This window comes from Apodemus sylvaticus, chromosome 6 (genome assembly GCF_947179515.1).
Source record: "Apodemus sylvaticus chromosome 6, mApoSyl1.1, whole genome shotgun sequence".
NCBI classification, from domain to species: Eukaryota; Metazoa; Chordata; class Mammalia; order Rodentia; family Muridae; genus Apodemus; species Apodemus sylvaticus.
The window spans coordinates 65571315-65587247 of NC_067477.1; the positions used below are offsets into that span (position 1 = coordinate 65571315).

Consider the following 15933-nt stretch of genomic DNA (forward strand, 5'->3'; position numbering starts at 1 on the left):
ACCCCTTAATTACTGGACCTGTGGATCCAGCAATGAGAGAAACTTTATTATATAATGAATATAAATTTAAAAAAATACTAGACTGTGGAAAATCCTAGGCCAACTTCTAGGCTACTAACACCAAATTGGTCCTGTGACTGTTGTCTTCAGAAGGTCATTCCATGATTCTATCACACCAGCTGCTTCAAAATGGTGGGTGGGCAATGGGGTAAGATCAGTGAGTTCCATGAGCCTAGACCCACTGCTGCACTTCTTTGCCTGTGAAGTAAGATCTTCGGTCAAAAGAAATGATGTGTGAACTCTGTGACCATGGATAAGGCATGACAGTTTAAGTAGTAATTTAGGCAGAAAAATTACATACAGGAATGTCGAATCCAAAACCAGAATAAGCCTCTACCCCAGTAAGGACAAAGCACTGTCTGTTCCATGAAGGAAAAGACCCAATGTAGTAACCCTGTCACCAGGCCACTGGCTGATCACGCTGAAGAATGGTGCCATATCAGCGACTCCGTATTGGTTTCTGCTGTTGGCAGATCTCAGCTGCAGCTATAGCCAGGTCAGCATTGGCGAGTAGAAGTCCAGGTTATGAAGTCTATACATTCCCTCCACTTCTGCCACCCTGGCCACTGAATTGATGGGCCAATCAGGCAATGACAGGGATTGCCGGATAATCAAAGAGGTCATTCTATCTACTTGATTACTGAACTCCTTAGTTTAAGTCCCCTTTCAATGAGCATTTATAAGGAACACAAGTGTCTTCATACCCTTACACATTTGGAGAAATCTATCCACATACTTCACCAGATAATCTTTCTCACTAATTTTCCACAATTCGGCTCTTTTTAAGTCCCTGACAATCCAGCCACATGACTGACTACATCCCATCAATAAGTGAACAATTGCACATCTGGCTATTTCACTTTCCAAATAAAATGTATGATCATATGTACTATCTGAACTTCCCACTGTGACTATTTACCTTTACCATTATCTTTCAGGGATGTTCCAGAACAGTGTTGTAATGTACCTCTCCAACTTCTGGGTGATGCCTGCATACCAGTGTAACAGACCCTCATCTTCTCTCCTCAGTGAAGCAATCATAGGATACAGCTCATGAGGCAATAGCTTTCACCTCTATTTGATAATGGATTGCTGCTCTTCATGCCCTAGGTTATGGCTTGATGAGTCAGATACTATCTTCATCATGGTGGAAAGCTCAAATCGCATAGTAACCTGGCAAAACATTGTTAAATGTTCATTTTTCCATTAAGGACCAATAGCAGTCCCATGAGCTGTCTCTCAAATTAGAACAACTGTCTGCAGATGATAGTTAGGTCATTGCTCCATAATCCCAAAAGTCTCTTCTGTAATTCATTTATAAGGACCAATCTAAAAGTCCAAATATCATTGTAATCTGCCACTGAGTCTACTGGATCATTTTGAAAAGCCTTTTCCTATTAAAGGCCCTACTCAAAGCCAGAACCTTTCTGAGTCACTTGGTATATGGGTTGAAATTAGGAATGTTCTGTTTCCAGAATATAAATAGGAACACTAAACATTGTGCCTCTTTCTTGGTGGTTGGAGAGGCCAGGTGCAGTAATTTTCCCTTTATCTTAGAATGTATCTACATGGTCTACATCACTGGACTCCTAAAAATTTTAATGAGATCAAGGGCAGTTGAATTTTGGATAGATTTATTTCCCATCCTCTGATGGACATATGTATTATCAAGTCAAAGTGGATGCTACTTCCAGCTCTCTTGGTCCAATCACTATAATCTCCTCAATACAGTGGATGGGGGTGATATTATGTCAAAGATGCCAATAATGAAGATCCCTTCAAACCAGGTTATGACACAGGGCTGAAGAATTAATATACTGTTGAGTTACAATTGTAAAGATATAATTCTGGGTTTGCCAACTAAAAGCAAATTGCTTCTGGTGGTACTTTTGAACATGTACCAACCAAGATATAGGCATTCGCTAGATCAATAGCTATAACCATCTACTAGATGTGTTAATCTGATCAAATAAGCACATAACATCTAGTACAGTCACTGCAATTGGATTCACTACTTGACTGGGGTTAATAGATTGCCATCCTGCATGATCCATTTGTTTTCTTCACAGTCTATATAGAAGTGTTAAAGGGAGATGTGGTAGGAAGTACCTCCCATTCCTCCAGGGATGCAATGATAATTTTGCTTCACTATTTTTCCATTGGCTTACCTTTGGACTTTCCAACCATAATAGTCTTCACTCTGCAGGTCAGGGAACCAATCTGGGCATCCTACCTACTTCGAAGTATATCTATGCCAATTATTCATTCTGGAACTTGGAAGGAAAATCACAGAATGAGTTCAGGGACCAACTGAACCTACACTGAGTCAGACTTCAGTCAAAATTCCACTAATCACCTGATCTTCATAATCCCTTACTAACTAGAGGGCCCTAATGCTTCATAGGTTCTCTCAGATTTAGTGTTAATTCAGAATCAGTATGCAATAGACTCAGAAAAGTCTGATTGTCTTCTTTCCCCCAGTGTATAGTTAAACTTGTAAAAGACTGTAAACCCTCTGGAGAAGGATGGGAGAAAAGATAATAGTAAAGCTCTTAGGAATATTATCAAGATCCTTCCTCAAGGGTCCTAGAAGTCCCTTCAGTCAAAGGGTTGTGGGTCTACAAACTATCCCAAGCCTGGAGATTGGTTCACAGGTAGAGATTCTCTGTGGCCACAATCCAATGTAGCTTTTAGTTATTTGATATTTTTTTTTTTTGCAAATAAATCAAATAAAATGTAGTAGGTTTCTTATCTATCAAATTCCTTGAAACACAGTAAATTATTAGCTAGTCTCCCACCATAAAAATCACTTTGACTATGTTGTCCATTACAGATACTACTTTGTGCTGCCCAAATATTACTTTGCCTATGCTGCCCGTCATGATAACCATTCTCATCTTTGTCTTTGTTCACTCAATGCTGTCACTTCGTAACTGCTACGCTAGGGCCCACTTAGATCCACTGCATTTAATTCATTCAAACGAGCAGCAGCATCTATAAACTTAAGAGAGTGGTAGGTTTTTAATTATTATTTTTTTTTTTACTAATTCACTTTACATCCTGCTCACTGCCCCTCTCCTGGTCAACCCTTCCCATAATCCTTCCACCATACATCCTCTGAGCAGGTGACCCCTTGGGATTCCCCCACTTCAAGTCTTTGAGCACTTCAAGTCTCAAAGCAGTGGTTCTTAACCTGTAGATCACAATCTCTGTGGGGATCGAACAATCCTTTCACAGGGTCACCTAAGACTATCAGAAAACACAGATATTTGTAATATGATTATAAGTTTATGGTTGGGTCACCATGACTTGAGAAACTGTGCTAAAGGGTGGCAGCATTAGGAATATTGAGAACCACTATGTTAGAGGGAGATCACCTAAGCTCCCCTATCCCTCCTATTATGTAGCTGGCTTTATCTATACTATTCTGCTACAATGAATCAATGCACAATTTTCAAAAGAAAATTCTATCTAGATTGCAGTATCCTAAAATATTTAACTTTCCTTCTAATATTAACAACTGTCTTCCCATAACCATGGCCCTTAATATCTTAGAAAAATGAGACAGTGTTTTATATGGCACAGAAAGTTCACCAACTTTTTTTTAAAATTTCTGAAGTAATACTAGTCACAGTGCAAGTATATAAAAGGACACTAATACAACCACTTGTGATTGTTTTTAAATTAGACAAAAACTTCTTAACCAAATAAGAACAAAATGATCCCCAACAAATAATATTTTCATTACACTACTATGAAAACACTTACCTGACATACTCAAAAGATGACAGTTCCAAAGCATATTACAATGTGACTTAGGGCAGTAGAGTTGCCTTAGGAGTTGAGTAATTGTTGCTGTTGTAGAGGACCTAGGTTGGTTCCCAGCATGCATATCGTGGCTAACAATCATCTAAAACTCCACTTCCAGGGGATCAAATGGCTACTTCTGACTTCTATGGGTACCAGACATTCAAGTGGCACATGCACTGCATGCGTGTGCAAGCTCTCTCTCTCTTTCTCTCTTTCTCTCTTTCTCTCTCTCTCTTTCTCTCTCTCTCTCTCTCTCTCTCTCTCTCTCTCTCTCTCTCTCTCTCTCACACACACACACACACACACACATATGCATATATATGTATATGCAGGCAAAACACTCTTACACATAAAATAAGCAATGTAAATTTTTTAAATGTGATTTTGACAATTTATATATAAAAACAGAATCCAAAATAGCTCTTTTCAATAGTTTACAGTGGCAGCAAAATAAGAAATAGAGGCAAAAAAACCCTACTTATTCAAAGATCATTACCAGCAGTATACCATAATGACACAGTTCATTACAAAATATTGTTATTCTATTTTTTACATTATAGACAACTTATAATGTAAGCTAAACAAGATATATAATATAGGTGAAACTGTAAATTAGAACAGATATATCATATCATCCTGAATATTGTGCAAAACTTTTATATACACTACAAGAATACTGGTTACACTTTAAAGGCCAACAGATTTCCTACTGCTTGTATAAAGTTGACCAAATTTGTTATTAAATTTAACTTATTTATTAAACAGGAAACATTTATTTCTATCTATATAGAAACAGATATTTCTATATAGCTCAAGATGGACTTGAACTCACAGTCTTTTCTACAAGCCAACAATACATCTAGCTCATGTATTGCATGCAGCATTTCATTTTACAAATGATGGCACTCAAAAAAAAAACAAAACAATAAGAATGTCTACTCATCTCCATGATTAAAGCTAAAAATGCTCATTTGGTCCTACACCATTAATTACACTAGATTTAATTTTATAAAAAATTACCTAAAATCCAAATATATATATATATATATACATACATACATATATATATGTATGTATGTATATATATATGTAATTAAACATCAACATGTAGATATTTGAATGTTAGATTTAAAATGCTTCAAACACATACTATATGTTACATTCAAAATCTACTTATGGAACTAGAAAATGGCTCTGCATTTAAGAGCATTTTCTGTTCTTTCAGAGGACCAAGGTTTGGTTTCCAGCATCTACAACAGGTGGATAACCTATAACTCCAATTTCAGAAGATCTGGATCCGATGCCCTCTTCTGGCCTCTGAGGGGTGTACAAAAAAAGACTTTTAAAAATTTAAATCTGGTAATATAATTAATAAGAAAATTATTCAAAATTAAGGTACTGCTGAATGGTCAATTCATAACAACTTTTAAGTTATATGAGATTTGGAGAGTTTATAAAATACCCAATTCTTTCTAGAGTGCTATGCTTTCAAAGGATCAATATGCAACTCTCAAATATTTTTAGTAAAGAAAACTTAATTGTAAACACTGAGCTTTTCCAAGGTAGATGACTATTACAAAGTTCACTAGAAAATCAATATAGCATTTTAGTTGGAATTTGCTCATTAAACACCCACAGCTCTAATGCAAATTATGATGGAATGAATAAAGCAAATACGCATGCTTCTTTCTTTTTATTAAATGTAAAATCTACTGTTAATTGCATCTCGTATGTCATACAAACTTTTCTCCTTAACTATTAAATAGAAGCTTTAACAAAAGTCATTAGAGATTCTTTCTTTGACTTGAATAAATTTCAATATTTGTTCAGTAAAGGTTCACAGCAGTTAAATTACATTAACAAATATTATTAGCTACTATGTAAGCCAACCAAGTAAAATACTTATATTGTAGGTAAAACAAATCATTGGGTGTTTACAATAATATTTGGATATCTCCATTTTTAAACACGGTTATCAAATACCCTATAATTCTTACTCAAATGAGAAAGATTCAAAGAGGATCACCCTCACCCCACCACTACCAAATACTCAAATTTGTTTAGTAAGCTAATTGTTTTCTAATATGGGCGAAGGTAAATATGAAGAGGCTGAACCACACTAAGTATGAGTTTATTGAGTCAAGGCAGAGTACATATTTTCTCAGCAGAACCCAAGTCTATTGACAAACCCATATTCTACAGTTTTCAAACCACTTTAAAAACACAGTAGGAAGAAGACAGTGTATTAAAAAATATTCTAGTTTAAACACTGGATCATGATTCTCTAAGCAACATAATTTGAAGGATAGATATTTCTCTGAAAAGAACATAACATCTGTGAGGTGGCTATTTAAATATTTAAATACAGGCTGAATTAAAGAGAGAGAGGAAATCAGTAGAATTTCTCATAGTAATATCACTGAAGACAATCAGCATCCTCAAATCGACACATTCGGTAGAAAACTTGGCATTCATAAACAAATGTCTAATTCTCTGAATATTTACTGTTACGGTTTTGCATGAGAGTGAACAACTTTTGGGAGACACAATGTGAAATGGAGTCCTTGCAAATATGACAACTGTTTCCTGAAATTAGTACATGAATATTGCAGACAATAGATATGAGATGTGTTTTACATATATAATTTACCTTCCTTTAGCATAAATGGTTTGTCAAAACATTGAAACAGTGATTGCCTGAGGCCTGAGACCTGTAAACCCCACTCTGCGTAGTCTGCTGGGTCTCTTGCTGCCACAACATTCAGAATTGCCTTTGCAGAGCACACTCTTAAAATTTTCTAAGACTGGATTTGAATTTTCAACAAAGTATAAATTAAAAATACTTATCATCATTGTGTGTGTTCTTTATTTTCTATTTAAGTACATAGGTTAGTATAGATCACATCTGTATTTAAAGAGAAAAGAATGTGTATTTAAAGAGAAAAGGCACCGTGATTGCATTGTCAATACAAGTAAGCTATGCAAGATAAGTAACCTTCAGATTATATGTTAAAATATAGTAATGTAGATAATAGACACACATAGATCTAAAGATAGATAGATAGATAGATAGATAGATAGATAGATAGATATAGGTAAATAGACAGGAGGAGAAATAGAAATAAAGAATGATAGATAATAGACAGAAGATAGATTCATAGACAGACAGACAGACAGACAGACAGGTGATAGATATGGAATTAAGGGGAAATCATTTGAAATGTAAATAAAAAATATATCGAATAAAAAAAATAAAAAAATTAAAAAAAAACTTTTTGTGGAGTCGTCTCTCTATTTTCACCTTTATGTGAGTTTTAGAGAAAAAAAACTGATTTCCTGTGCTACAATGTTTATTTTTCCACATTACCAAGTCAGGAGTCTTCATATGTGTGGCTATATAGTCTATATTTTAAGCATTTATATTGTCACTCAATAGAAAAACTGGAACTGTTTTCAAGCTCTTAACAATCACAATGAAACTTCTTTGCTCTCCAGAAGAGCAAATGTACATTTTCTACTGTAAGAATGGACTATCTTTATATGTAAAATAATTTAAATGGGGGTGTTTAGAAAAGAATGTGTATTTAAAGAGAAAAGGCACTGTAAGTAATTGCATTGTCAATACAAGTAAGTTACTCAAGATATATAACCATTAAATTATATGTTAAAATACACTAAGATAGATAATAGACATAGATAGATAGACAGACAGATAGATAGATAGATAGATAGATAGATAGATAGATAGATAGATAGATAGATAGATAGATAATAGACAGACAGATAGATAGATGATACACAGACAGACAGACAGACAGATAGATGATAGACTTATAAGCATGAGACTTAAAAACTAAGGAGTTCTTTTGGCTAAAATCCAATATTGTCTTTATTTCAGTTTAATTGGAAGAGGATCTCAAATTCATCTTCTCCATGAGATATCAGGAACCTGGATTTCTCTTTGTACCAAAGGTTAATAAGAAATGTGTCTGCAAAAGTCAAACAGCATTAAATACCAAAAACTGATTATTATTCTACAGGAGCTGTTCTGTCATTCATAATCTCTCCATGCTTCAACCTTCCACAGCTAATCTTTAATGGATGACATTCAAGAAAGAAAATAACTAACACATAAAGCAGAGGCTCTAAATGTGAGCTTTTAAGAAATAAAAAATAAGGCTTTTGAAGAAAAATCAGTTTTAGCCATTATAAAATACTACTAAAATACTGTTACGTAAAATTTTCACAGTATCTGTATAATACAAAGAGACAGTAAATACAAGGCCATGCCGCAGAAATTTTAGAATGAAAAAAGATTCAATTAAGCAGCGTGTTTTTAAAAGTAAAAACCACATCACTAACATCAAAGAAATGAGTGGATGCAATCAGGGCCCAGAGTGTCTTCCTGTCAAACTCAACTACATTAAGACAATCTTTAAATGGTTAGCATTTAGGCACTGATTTTAGTTGAAAAGAGATAATTTAAAAGTATAAATATATGTTGCTTCAGCTATTTTTCTCGAAAATACACCTGCAAGTTATCAATAATGTTTTAAAATAATATTATACATATGTGTAATTTAAATGAGTCAAAATAAATAAGTCCTCAATAGGCACAACAAACAAACACTCCTTAAATTAAACACATGGGAAGGAATTCCGTTTTCACTAAAGTCAAATAAAACCCTGCTACTGTACGTTTCTCCTTTCTTTTCCTTTCTTTTCTTTTCTTTTCTTGTAGAAATTAATTTTTCAAAGGCAGGTATTTCCTCTGAACTCAAAGTTTATGTTGACCCAGGTAGGTTTTAACTGGAATCCTCCCAAATGCTAAGATTACAGGTGTATGTGACCAAAACGTGTTTCTTACAGATACTAACGAACTATCTCATGCAGTAAGTTTCTCAAATAAAAAGCTGGATTTGAGTGGAAGTGTGCACAGCAGGGAGCCTCAGAGACAGCCTACGGCTTAGCCTCTGGTGTAGTGAACTGCTACTGTATTGAAGTCAGCCTTCAGCATGAAACATGCTTAAAAAATAATAAAGATAACAAAATATCTTTATATATATATTAAAAATAAAAACTAAACAAAAGCATGCAAAATATCTGTACTTGTCTGCATTTTATAATTAGGAGATTTACAATATCAAATCTTCAGATATTTTCTAGCTTTTCACTATAACTATAAAATATAACTATAAAATATAACTATAAAATAGGGAAGGCCAGAATGTATGGCTCTACCCACAAAAAGTGATCAATTGATTTTAAAAATTTGATTGTAATCAAATTTTAAAAATTAGTTTTCCTTATAGGATAATTTTCTTAGTGCTGGGCAGCAACAATGTCAACAAAAAAACTAGAAACAATGATTATGCAATAGTCAGGAGTAAAAAATACTAAATAATATTTTAAAAAAGGAAAATTTGGGGAAAGAAAAGGCTATGGTAGTTAAATTAAATAATAAATACTATTTAAAATAGATGCAAATAAGCTCTCTGTAGCACAGACGAGGTATAAGCACAGAGCAACCCCCTGTGTGGCTGAGCAGGGACTTAACTACAAATCTGCTGCGTGCTTTAATGGTGTCCACTTGATGAAGAGCTCAGAAAACAATATGGTGACATTTACTGAGACCCTCTATGAGTCAGATACTTCACAAGAATTGGTTTGAAAATAAAAGCCACTTATAACAGATTTCAACCATTGCTAAGTGAGACTGTAATTATTCATGTGAGAAAAGTGTTGGAAAAAAGTATGGATCCAGTGTGGACACTTAACCACACCAATACAGATATCCAGTGCTATGATTGAAAAGTACTTGCAAGGTAGAGGGAAATGCTTGAAATCTCAATTTTTTTTTCTCTGATGTGCAGTCAGTACCTAATGTTCATAATGAAGCCTCAATGTAGAGTTCTTTGATTTCCAATGAAGTTTGCATTGTTCTTAAAAACCACTTTAAGATCCGAAAAACGGCCAGGCAGTGGTGGCGCATGCCTTTAATCCAGTACTTGGGAGGCAGAGGCAGGCGGATTTCTGAGTTCGAGGCCAGCCTGGTCTACAAAGTGAGTTCCAGGATAGCCAGGGCTACACAGACAAACAAAAACAAAAAAAAACCCAAAAAAACAAAACAACAACAACAACAAAAAAAGATCTAGAAAAATATCACGGGCCATGATAACAAAGACACGTCTTCCTGTAAAGGAGGAACAAGTGAAGGGTAAAGCAACTGAGTTGCCTGGTGGTGGCCAACACAAGTGAGCTTCAAAGGCTCATAAGAGCATACAGAACGATAATATTCACATCATGTAAGAATCTATAGAGAAACAAATGAAGCTAAATAGCAGCATACATGAATGTTTGACATAGTTATACAAACCCAAGCATTTTCTATGTCATTTCTATTATTTTGAATTCACAATTTAATAAAATGCTATAAAATATATACGTGTCAATAGTATTATTTTTCTTAAGCCCAATCTCTTTTTCTAAATTATCCAACATAATTTTCAGTGTACCTCCCCTAAAGTATATTCACAGTAAATCATTACTGTCCATGTTGGTGGTAAAGGCCAGAAATTCTGTCAGGTACTTCCATTACTGCTCTAGATCTTAGTATAGACAGGGCTACTCACTGAAGCAGAAGCTATGACTCCACAGGCCCAGCAGGCTGGTGAGTTTCAGGGTCCTTCCTACCCTCCCTCCCCCAGGCAATGACTCCACACCTGCTTTTTACAAGTGCCCTGGGCATCCCAATTCAGCTCCATTTAAAGACCAACACAATTTATCTTTCATCTTACATATGTGTATAAATTTTGATTCTTTTAACAAAATTATGTTACAAATGATATATTCTTACTACTTCTTTCACTTCATTTAGAGATAGGAAAGGCTTTGCATATCATCAAATATTGCCCAGAAAATTATTAATTATTATATCACATCTTGCAGCATGAATGTATCATAATTTATTTAATAATTCTCTCATTAGATTTTTTATTCTTATAGTCAGAACTAACAGAATAAAAACATTCTTATAAATTTTTATATTTAATCTACTCCAAGAAAATGTCTACAAGAAGGGAATATTTATCATATATTAACTAATTTTCAGCCTATAAATATTTTTGCATCATATTTGTTATTTCCAACATTTAGTTCAGTGTTTATCCATTATTTATTTGGAATCTCTTTTGTAAACATTAAAATTTTGTTTATAAACATTAACATAGATACATGCATATTCATCTTTATACGTCACCAAATACATATTTTTAAATAACAAATATGAAGTACAGTTATAAAAAACAAATGGATTTTTGATTCTTCTGTGTTAGAAGGAATGAGGCATCACTGGCGTGTACTCAGAGCCCCACAGGGCTTTTCTTTCTATGACTGTACCGACATAACTGCACTACTTTCTAGTGTTTTGCTTTGGATATACTTCATAATACTAGGTAGAGTATGAGTTTGTCAAAATTTTGTATTCACTTAGAAATGATGAAAATTTCAAGAATGAAACAGAGACAAAAGTTTTTAGAGTTTCAAATTAGTGAAACAGTATTTGTGTTTCCTTTTTATCTCTTTACTCCATTGCTATGTTTCAGAGAAAATATATGACCCAGTCATTTTTGTCAGTTAGATGAAAGTAAGACATTTAAAACTTTCTACACGTAGTAAAATGATAGTCTGTTGTGAATGAAAATATATGAATAATAAGAACAATTAAATTCCTTCCATTTTGCATGTACTATTCAACTTGATCCATCATAAATTCTTAAATACATAACAATAAACACATATTTGAACTACATGCTGAACTGTATTATTCAAAAGTTAAATTGTAAATATTACTCCTCAATGATTCTTTTCAAGAAATAGACTACTTAGTTATATTAAATCATTATTGTCATGATAGTCCCAAATATATTCAATTATTTCTATACTACATACAAAATGTTTAAAAAAACATATCTATTTATTACAGTACTGACTTAAAAATTATATATATGTGTGTATGTATGTATATACATTTATATGTGATTTTTTTAAAGTCAGGAAACTTCCCAATTGTTTTAAACTTCTTCTTGTTATTATTGACTTTTAATACATTATCAATTTTCCTTATAGCATATTCTTATATTTCCCTATGACCACAAAGAAACAAAAGGTTTATGGTTATTTGTCACTAAAAGAAAAGTTGCCATCCAGTATCCAACTGGATTATTTATTTGTGGTCCTCTTAATTACATTATCACAATGGTATTTACTTAGAATTACTGTCCATGGGAATTTGAAGATAAACTGCATTAATCATCTCTCTGATCTAAAATTCCCCAATTCTTTTATACATATAACCAAGTTACATATTTAAAATGTAATTTAGTCACTGAATGATTTCATAAAATATAAATCTCTAAAATACTTCTATATACTTATCTGTCATTTTACAAATTCTTACTTTTCTTAATAGAAAAATAGTGCAAGGAAAAAAATGGTTGCAATGGACTACATAGATGGAAATCCCAGACTTCAGAATCCAGTGACCAACCATATCCCTAGCATACAAATATGTTTTACATTTTCTCTTTGCAAAGGCCTGTGTATGAGTAAGATAGTTTCCAAAATGTAAGGCAATCATGTACAGGATTAAACATCCTTTCTCTTTGATCTCGAAGAAACACTACCTCTGTCATCACCTGCATCATCAGAGATTAACCTATTAATTGCATGAAACAGTTCTTTTTTTTAAAATCAAATGTAGGTTTCCATTGGTAACGAATATAGGACTACCTTAATACAAAGCACAAGTACTTTCACTCTGAGAGCTAAAACAGTAAGTGGTATTTGAACTGCTGGTTGAAAGGCAGAGACACTGGTAATCATGATTTCCCCTTGTTTGTTCAGGCCCTTCCAACAAAACAAACAACCTTTTTGTGATTGGATTGACATGGTGTTAACAATGCATTTAATGCCCAAATCAGTGTGAATACAGGTAAAGCCCTCACTAATACCAGTACCAGGATGTTAAAGCCACCTATTTTCTAAGCAGCCAAAAGGGGAAAAAAGCTTCTCCTCCCTTGGCAAACAAGGCAATGAGCTGGTATCCACCAGTACACACCGCACAATCACCTTTGAGCTTAATGCGTACACTCATCCACTACCTGCAGTCCTTTCCGCAATGTCAGCCTCAGCTGCTTTCTCCTGGAGTTCCAACTTTAGTTTTAATCTTCTCTTTTCTTTATCTTCATTAGCCAACTTTTCTTGAAGCTAAAACACATTAGAAAAAAATGTTTTTATCTAATAAATGCCTTCCATATATAATTAATTCTAAAGTAAGATTTTATTGTACTTAAATCCTTACATAGTATTTAACTGCTTAAATACACTGATTCTAGAGGGCAAAATTAAGGTTGCAATATGCTGTGTGAGTAATGACAACCTGAAATTATAGAATATGGAATATATTAATCCACATGTATATGTGCATACAGACATAAAACAGGAACAACATTATTGCTAAAAGTACTTGCTACAGAAGACATTTCATTCATTCCTTTGTCTTAAAGCAAAGGATTCTGAAGGACTCTAATGATCCTAAAATAATGGGCAGTAGTATTACGCTTCTCTTAGTCATTCCAATATTTTGAAACAAAATCAATTAAGATCATAATCTTAATATTTGATATAGATCTGACTGTGGATCCTGTCTCATCACATTCCCTTTGAATTGGCACTGTGGCTGATTTAAATATGGTATGTAATAATTGCTAAATCAAAGTGCAGAAAATATCTCATGCTCAAACAATGTTTCATTGTATGTTCTTCCATTCATCCCTACACTTGTCATGTCATTTGTCTTGTTTTCCTTCAAAAACAACATTCAGGCTTCAGTCTGATTAGGTCAAACAAGAAAATTAGTAAGATCAGAAAACTGGATAGAAATTTTAATAGAGCCCATAGAAAGTGAACATTGTTTCATAAAATTATTTACAGCCCAGGGGAATTTGAGTCAGAGCCAGAGGAAATAAACATTACATGTACACTGAGCTGGATGGACGTAGTAGCAGAATAGGAGACAAGGCATAAAACACCACTGCACCTTTGATACTGGGCTACATATGTTACTGACAGGAACACATGCATAGACACTAAAAATAAAGAAAAATAAACAGAATGACATGAAATTGGCTGATAATTCAGCCCACATTCCTTAACAGTGAAGTCAAATGAAATATGAGTATTGTTAATAACATAAATTGCAAGCAAAGACTTATGAAAATGGGTGATATTACAGAAAACAAAAAAAGCTTATTTTCATAGCCAACCACTTAACTGAATCATACCTAGATGACAAGGCAACACAAAGCTACCACTGAAGAATTAAAACACAAAATGAAACTGAATATTAGTGGACAACAAAGAAAACTAGAACTGTCATCAGTTAAGATACTGTTTACAGCAATGAGACTTCTACATTTCTGTACCTTTTTATTGCTTGCTCTGAGAATTTCCAGTTCTTTTTGAAGATATGCTACTGATGTGTCTTTATTTACATCTGGGATAACTTGATGAGAAATCACAGATTCATAATTCTTTCCACAGTCCATAATACTGTAAATAAAAAGGATTTTAAATAATTAATATACATGATTCCATTCAGGACATACATTCCTTTTTATAAATAAGAAAAGATACTAGAGTTTAAACTTTTATGTAGTTAAAGTAGGGTGACTACAAAACAACAAATATATCAATTTACCAATGGAGAAAATCGAGTTTGTAGAAACACACAGTGATCCCAAAGAGACTCTGGTTCAGTCTGATTAGGTCTGGTTCAGTATACTTGACAGGAGTTCAGATTAGAAGCTATAAATGTTTTGATTTGTAGTTCTGTTTGGGATCAACTTATACTTTTTTTTGCTTTTCTGAAAATGGAAGCAACCATTTCCCCAATTTTATGAAAACAGTATCATATTCACATTTCATTACTGATTAAAACACATTAAAATTAATAATTATTCCAAAAAGAGTTAATAGTAAATACATTCTATAAGAACCTGAAGAAACCATACCCATAGGCTAGGCAAGCTCCCCCAGAGCACTAAATCACCAACCAAAGAATACACATGGAGGAACCCAGGGCTCCTGCAGCATAAGTAGCAGAGGATGGCCTTGTCAGGCATCAATAGGAGGAGAGACCCTTGGTCCTGTGAAGTCTTGATGCCTCAGTGTAGGGGAATGGGGAGGCAGGAGTGGGTGTGGGGGAGGGGAAAGCATCCTCATAGAAGCAGGGGGGAGGGGATAGAACAGGGGGATACAGAGGGGAAACGAGGAAAGGGGATAACATTTGAAATGTAAATACATAAAATATACAATAAAATAAATATATATTTGGATCACATGTGGTCACCATAGAAAGCAAGAGAGAGAGAGAGAGAGAGAGAGAGAGAGAGAGAGAGAGAGAGAGAGAAAGAGAAAGAAAGAAAGAAAGAGAAAGAAAGAAAGAAAGAAAGAAAGAAAGAAAGAAAGAAAGAAAGAAAGAAAGAAAGAAAGAAAAAGAAAAGAAAGAAAGAAAGAAAGAAAGAAAGAAAGAAAGAAAGAAAGAAAGAAAGAAAGAAAGAAAGAAAGAAAGAAAGAAAGAAAGAAAGAAAGAAAGAAAGAAAGAAAGAAAGAAAGAAAGAAAAACTGCTGGGGAAAAGCCACAGCTAACAACAATCTGAACCTGTGAGCAGGTAGTATGAAGAAGATATGAGAAAAAGATGGGTTGTTTCTGATGTTATAGTATTATGGGTGTGTTACTTAAGCTGGTCTTTGGCACTGAGTCCTGGGACATTCAGTGAGTATAGGGCTGTCACGCTCTCATACTGAATTCCTCCACTGAGCTAGTGGCAGGAACATAAGCTCTACCATTTGTTTTTCTTTCTTTCTTTCTTTCTTTCTTTCTTTCTTTCTTTCTTTCTTTCTTTCTTTCTTTCTTTCTTTCTTTCTTTTTCACAGTTCAATATATTGGAAATATTTTTATTGAATATATTCTTCATTTACATTTCATTTGCTTAAACCTTT

General features: G+C 33.8%; 1 protein-coding gene across 2 annotated transcripts in view; it reads right to left on the reverse strand.

Annotated features, from left to right (window-relative positions):
- Nucleotides 1–15933, reverse strand: part of Mipol1 (mirror-image polydactyly 1) — a 272162-nt gene that overhangs the window by 174532 nt on the left and 81697 nt on the right. For both annotated transcript variants that reach the window (XM_052185808.1, XM_052185809.1), the window contains exons 3-4: nt 14355–14481; nt 13032–13137 (exon numbers count right to left, since the gene is read on the reverse strand). In XM_052185808.1, the coding sequence (XP_052041768.1) occupies nt 13032–13137; nt 14355–14481 (233 nt within the window). The remainder of the gene's footprint in view (nt 1–13031; nt 13138–14354; nt 14482–15933) is intronic.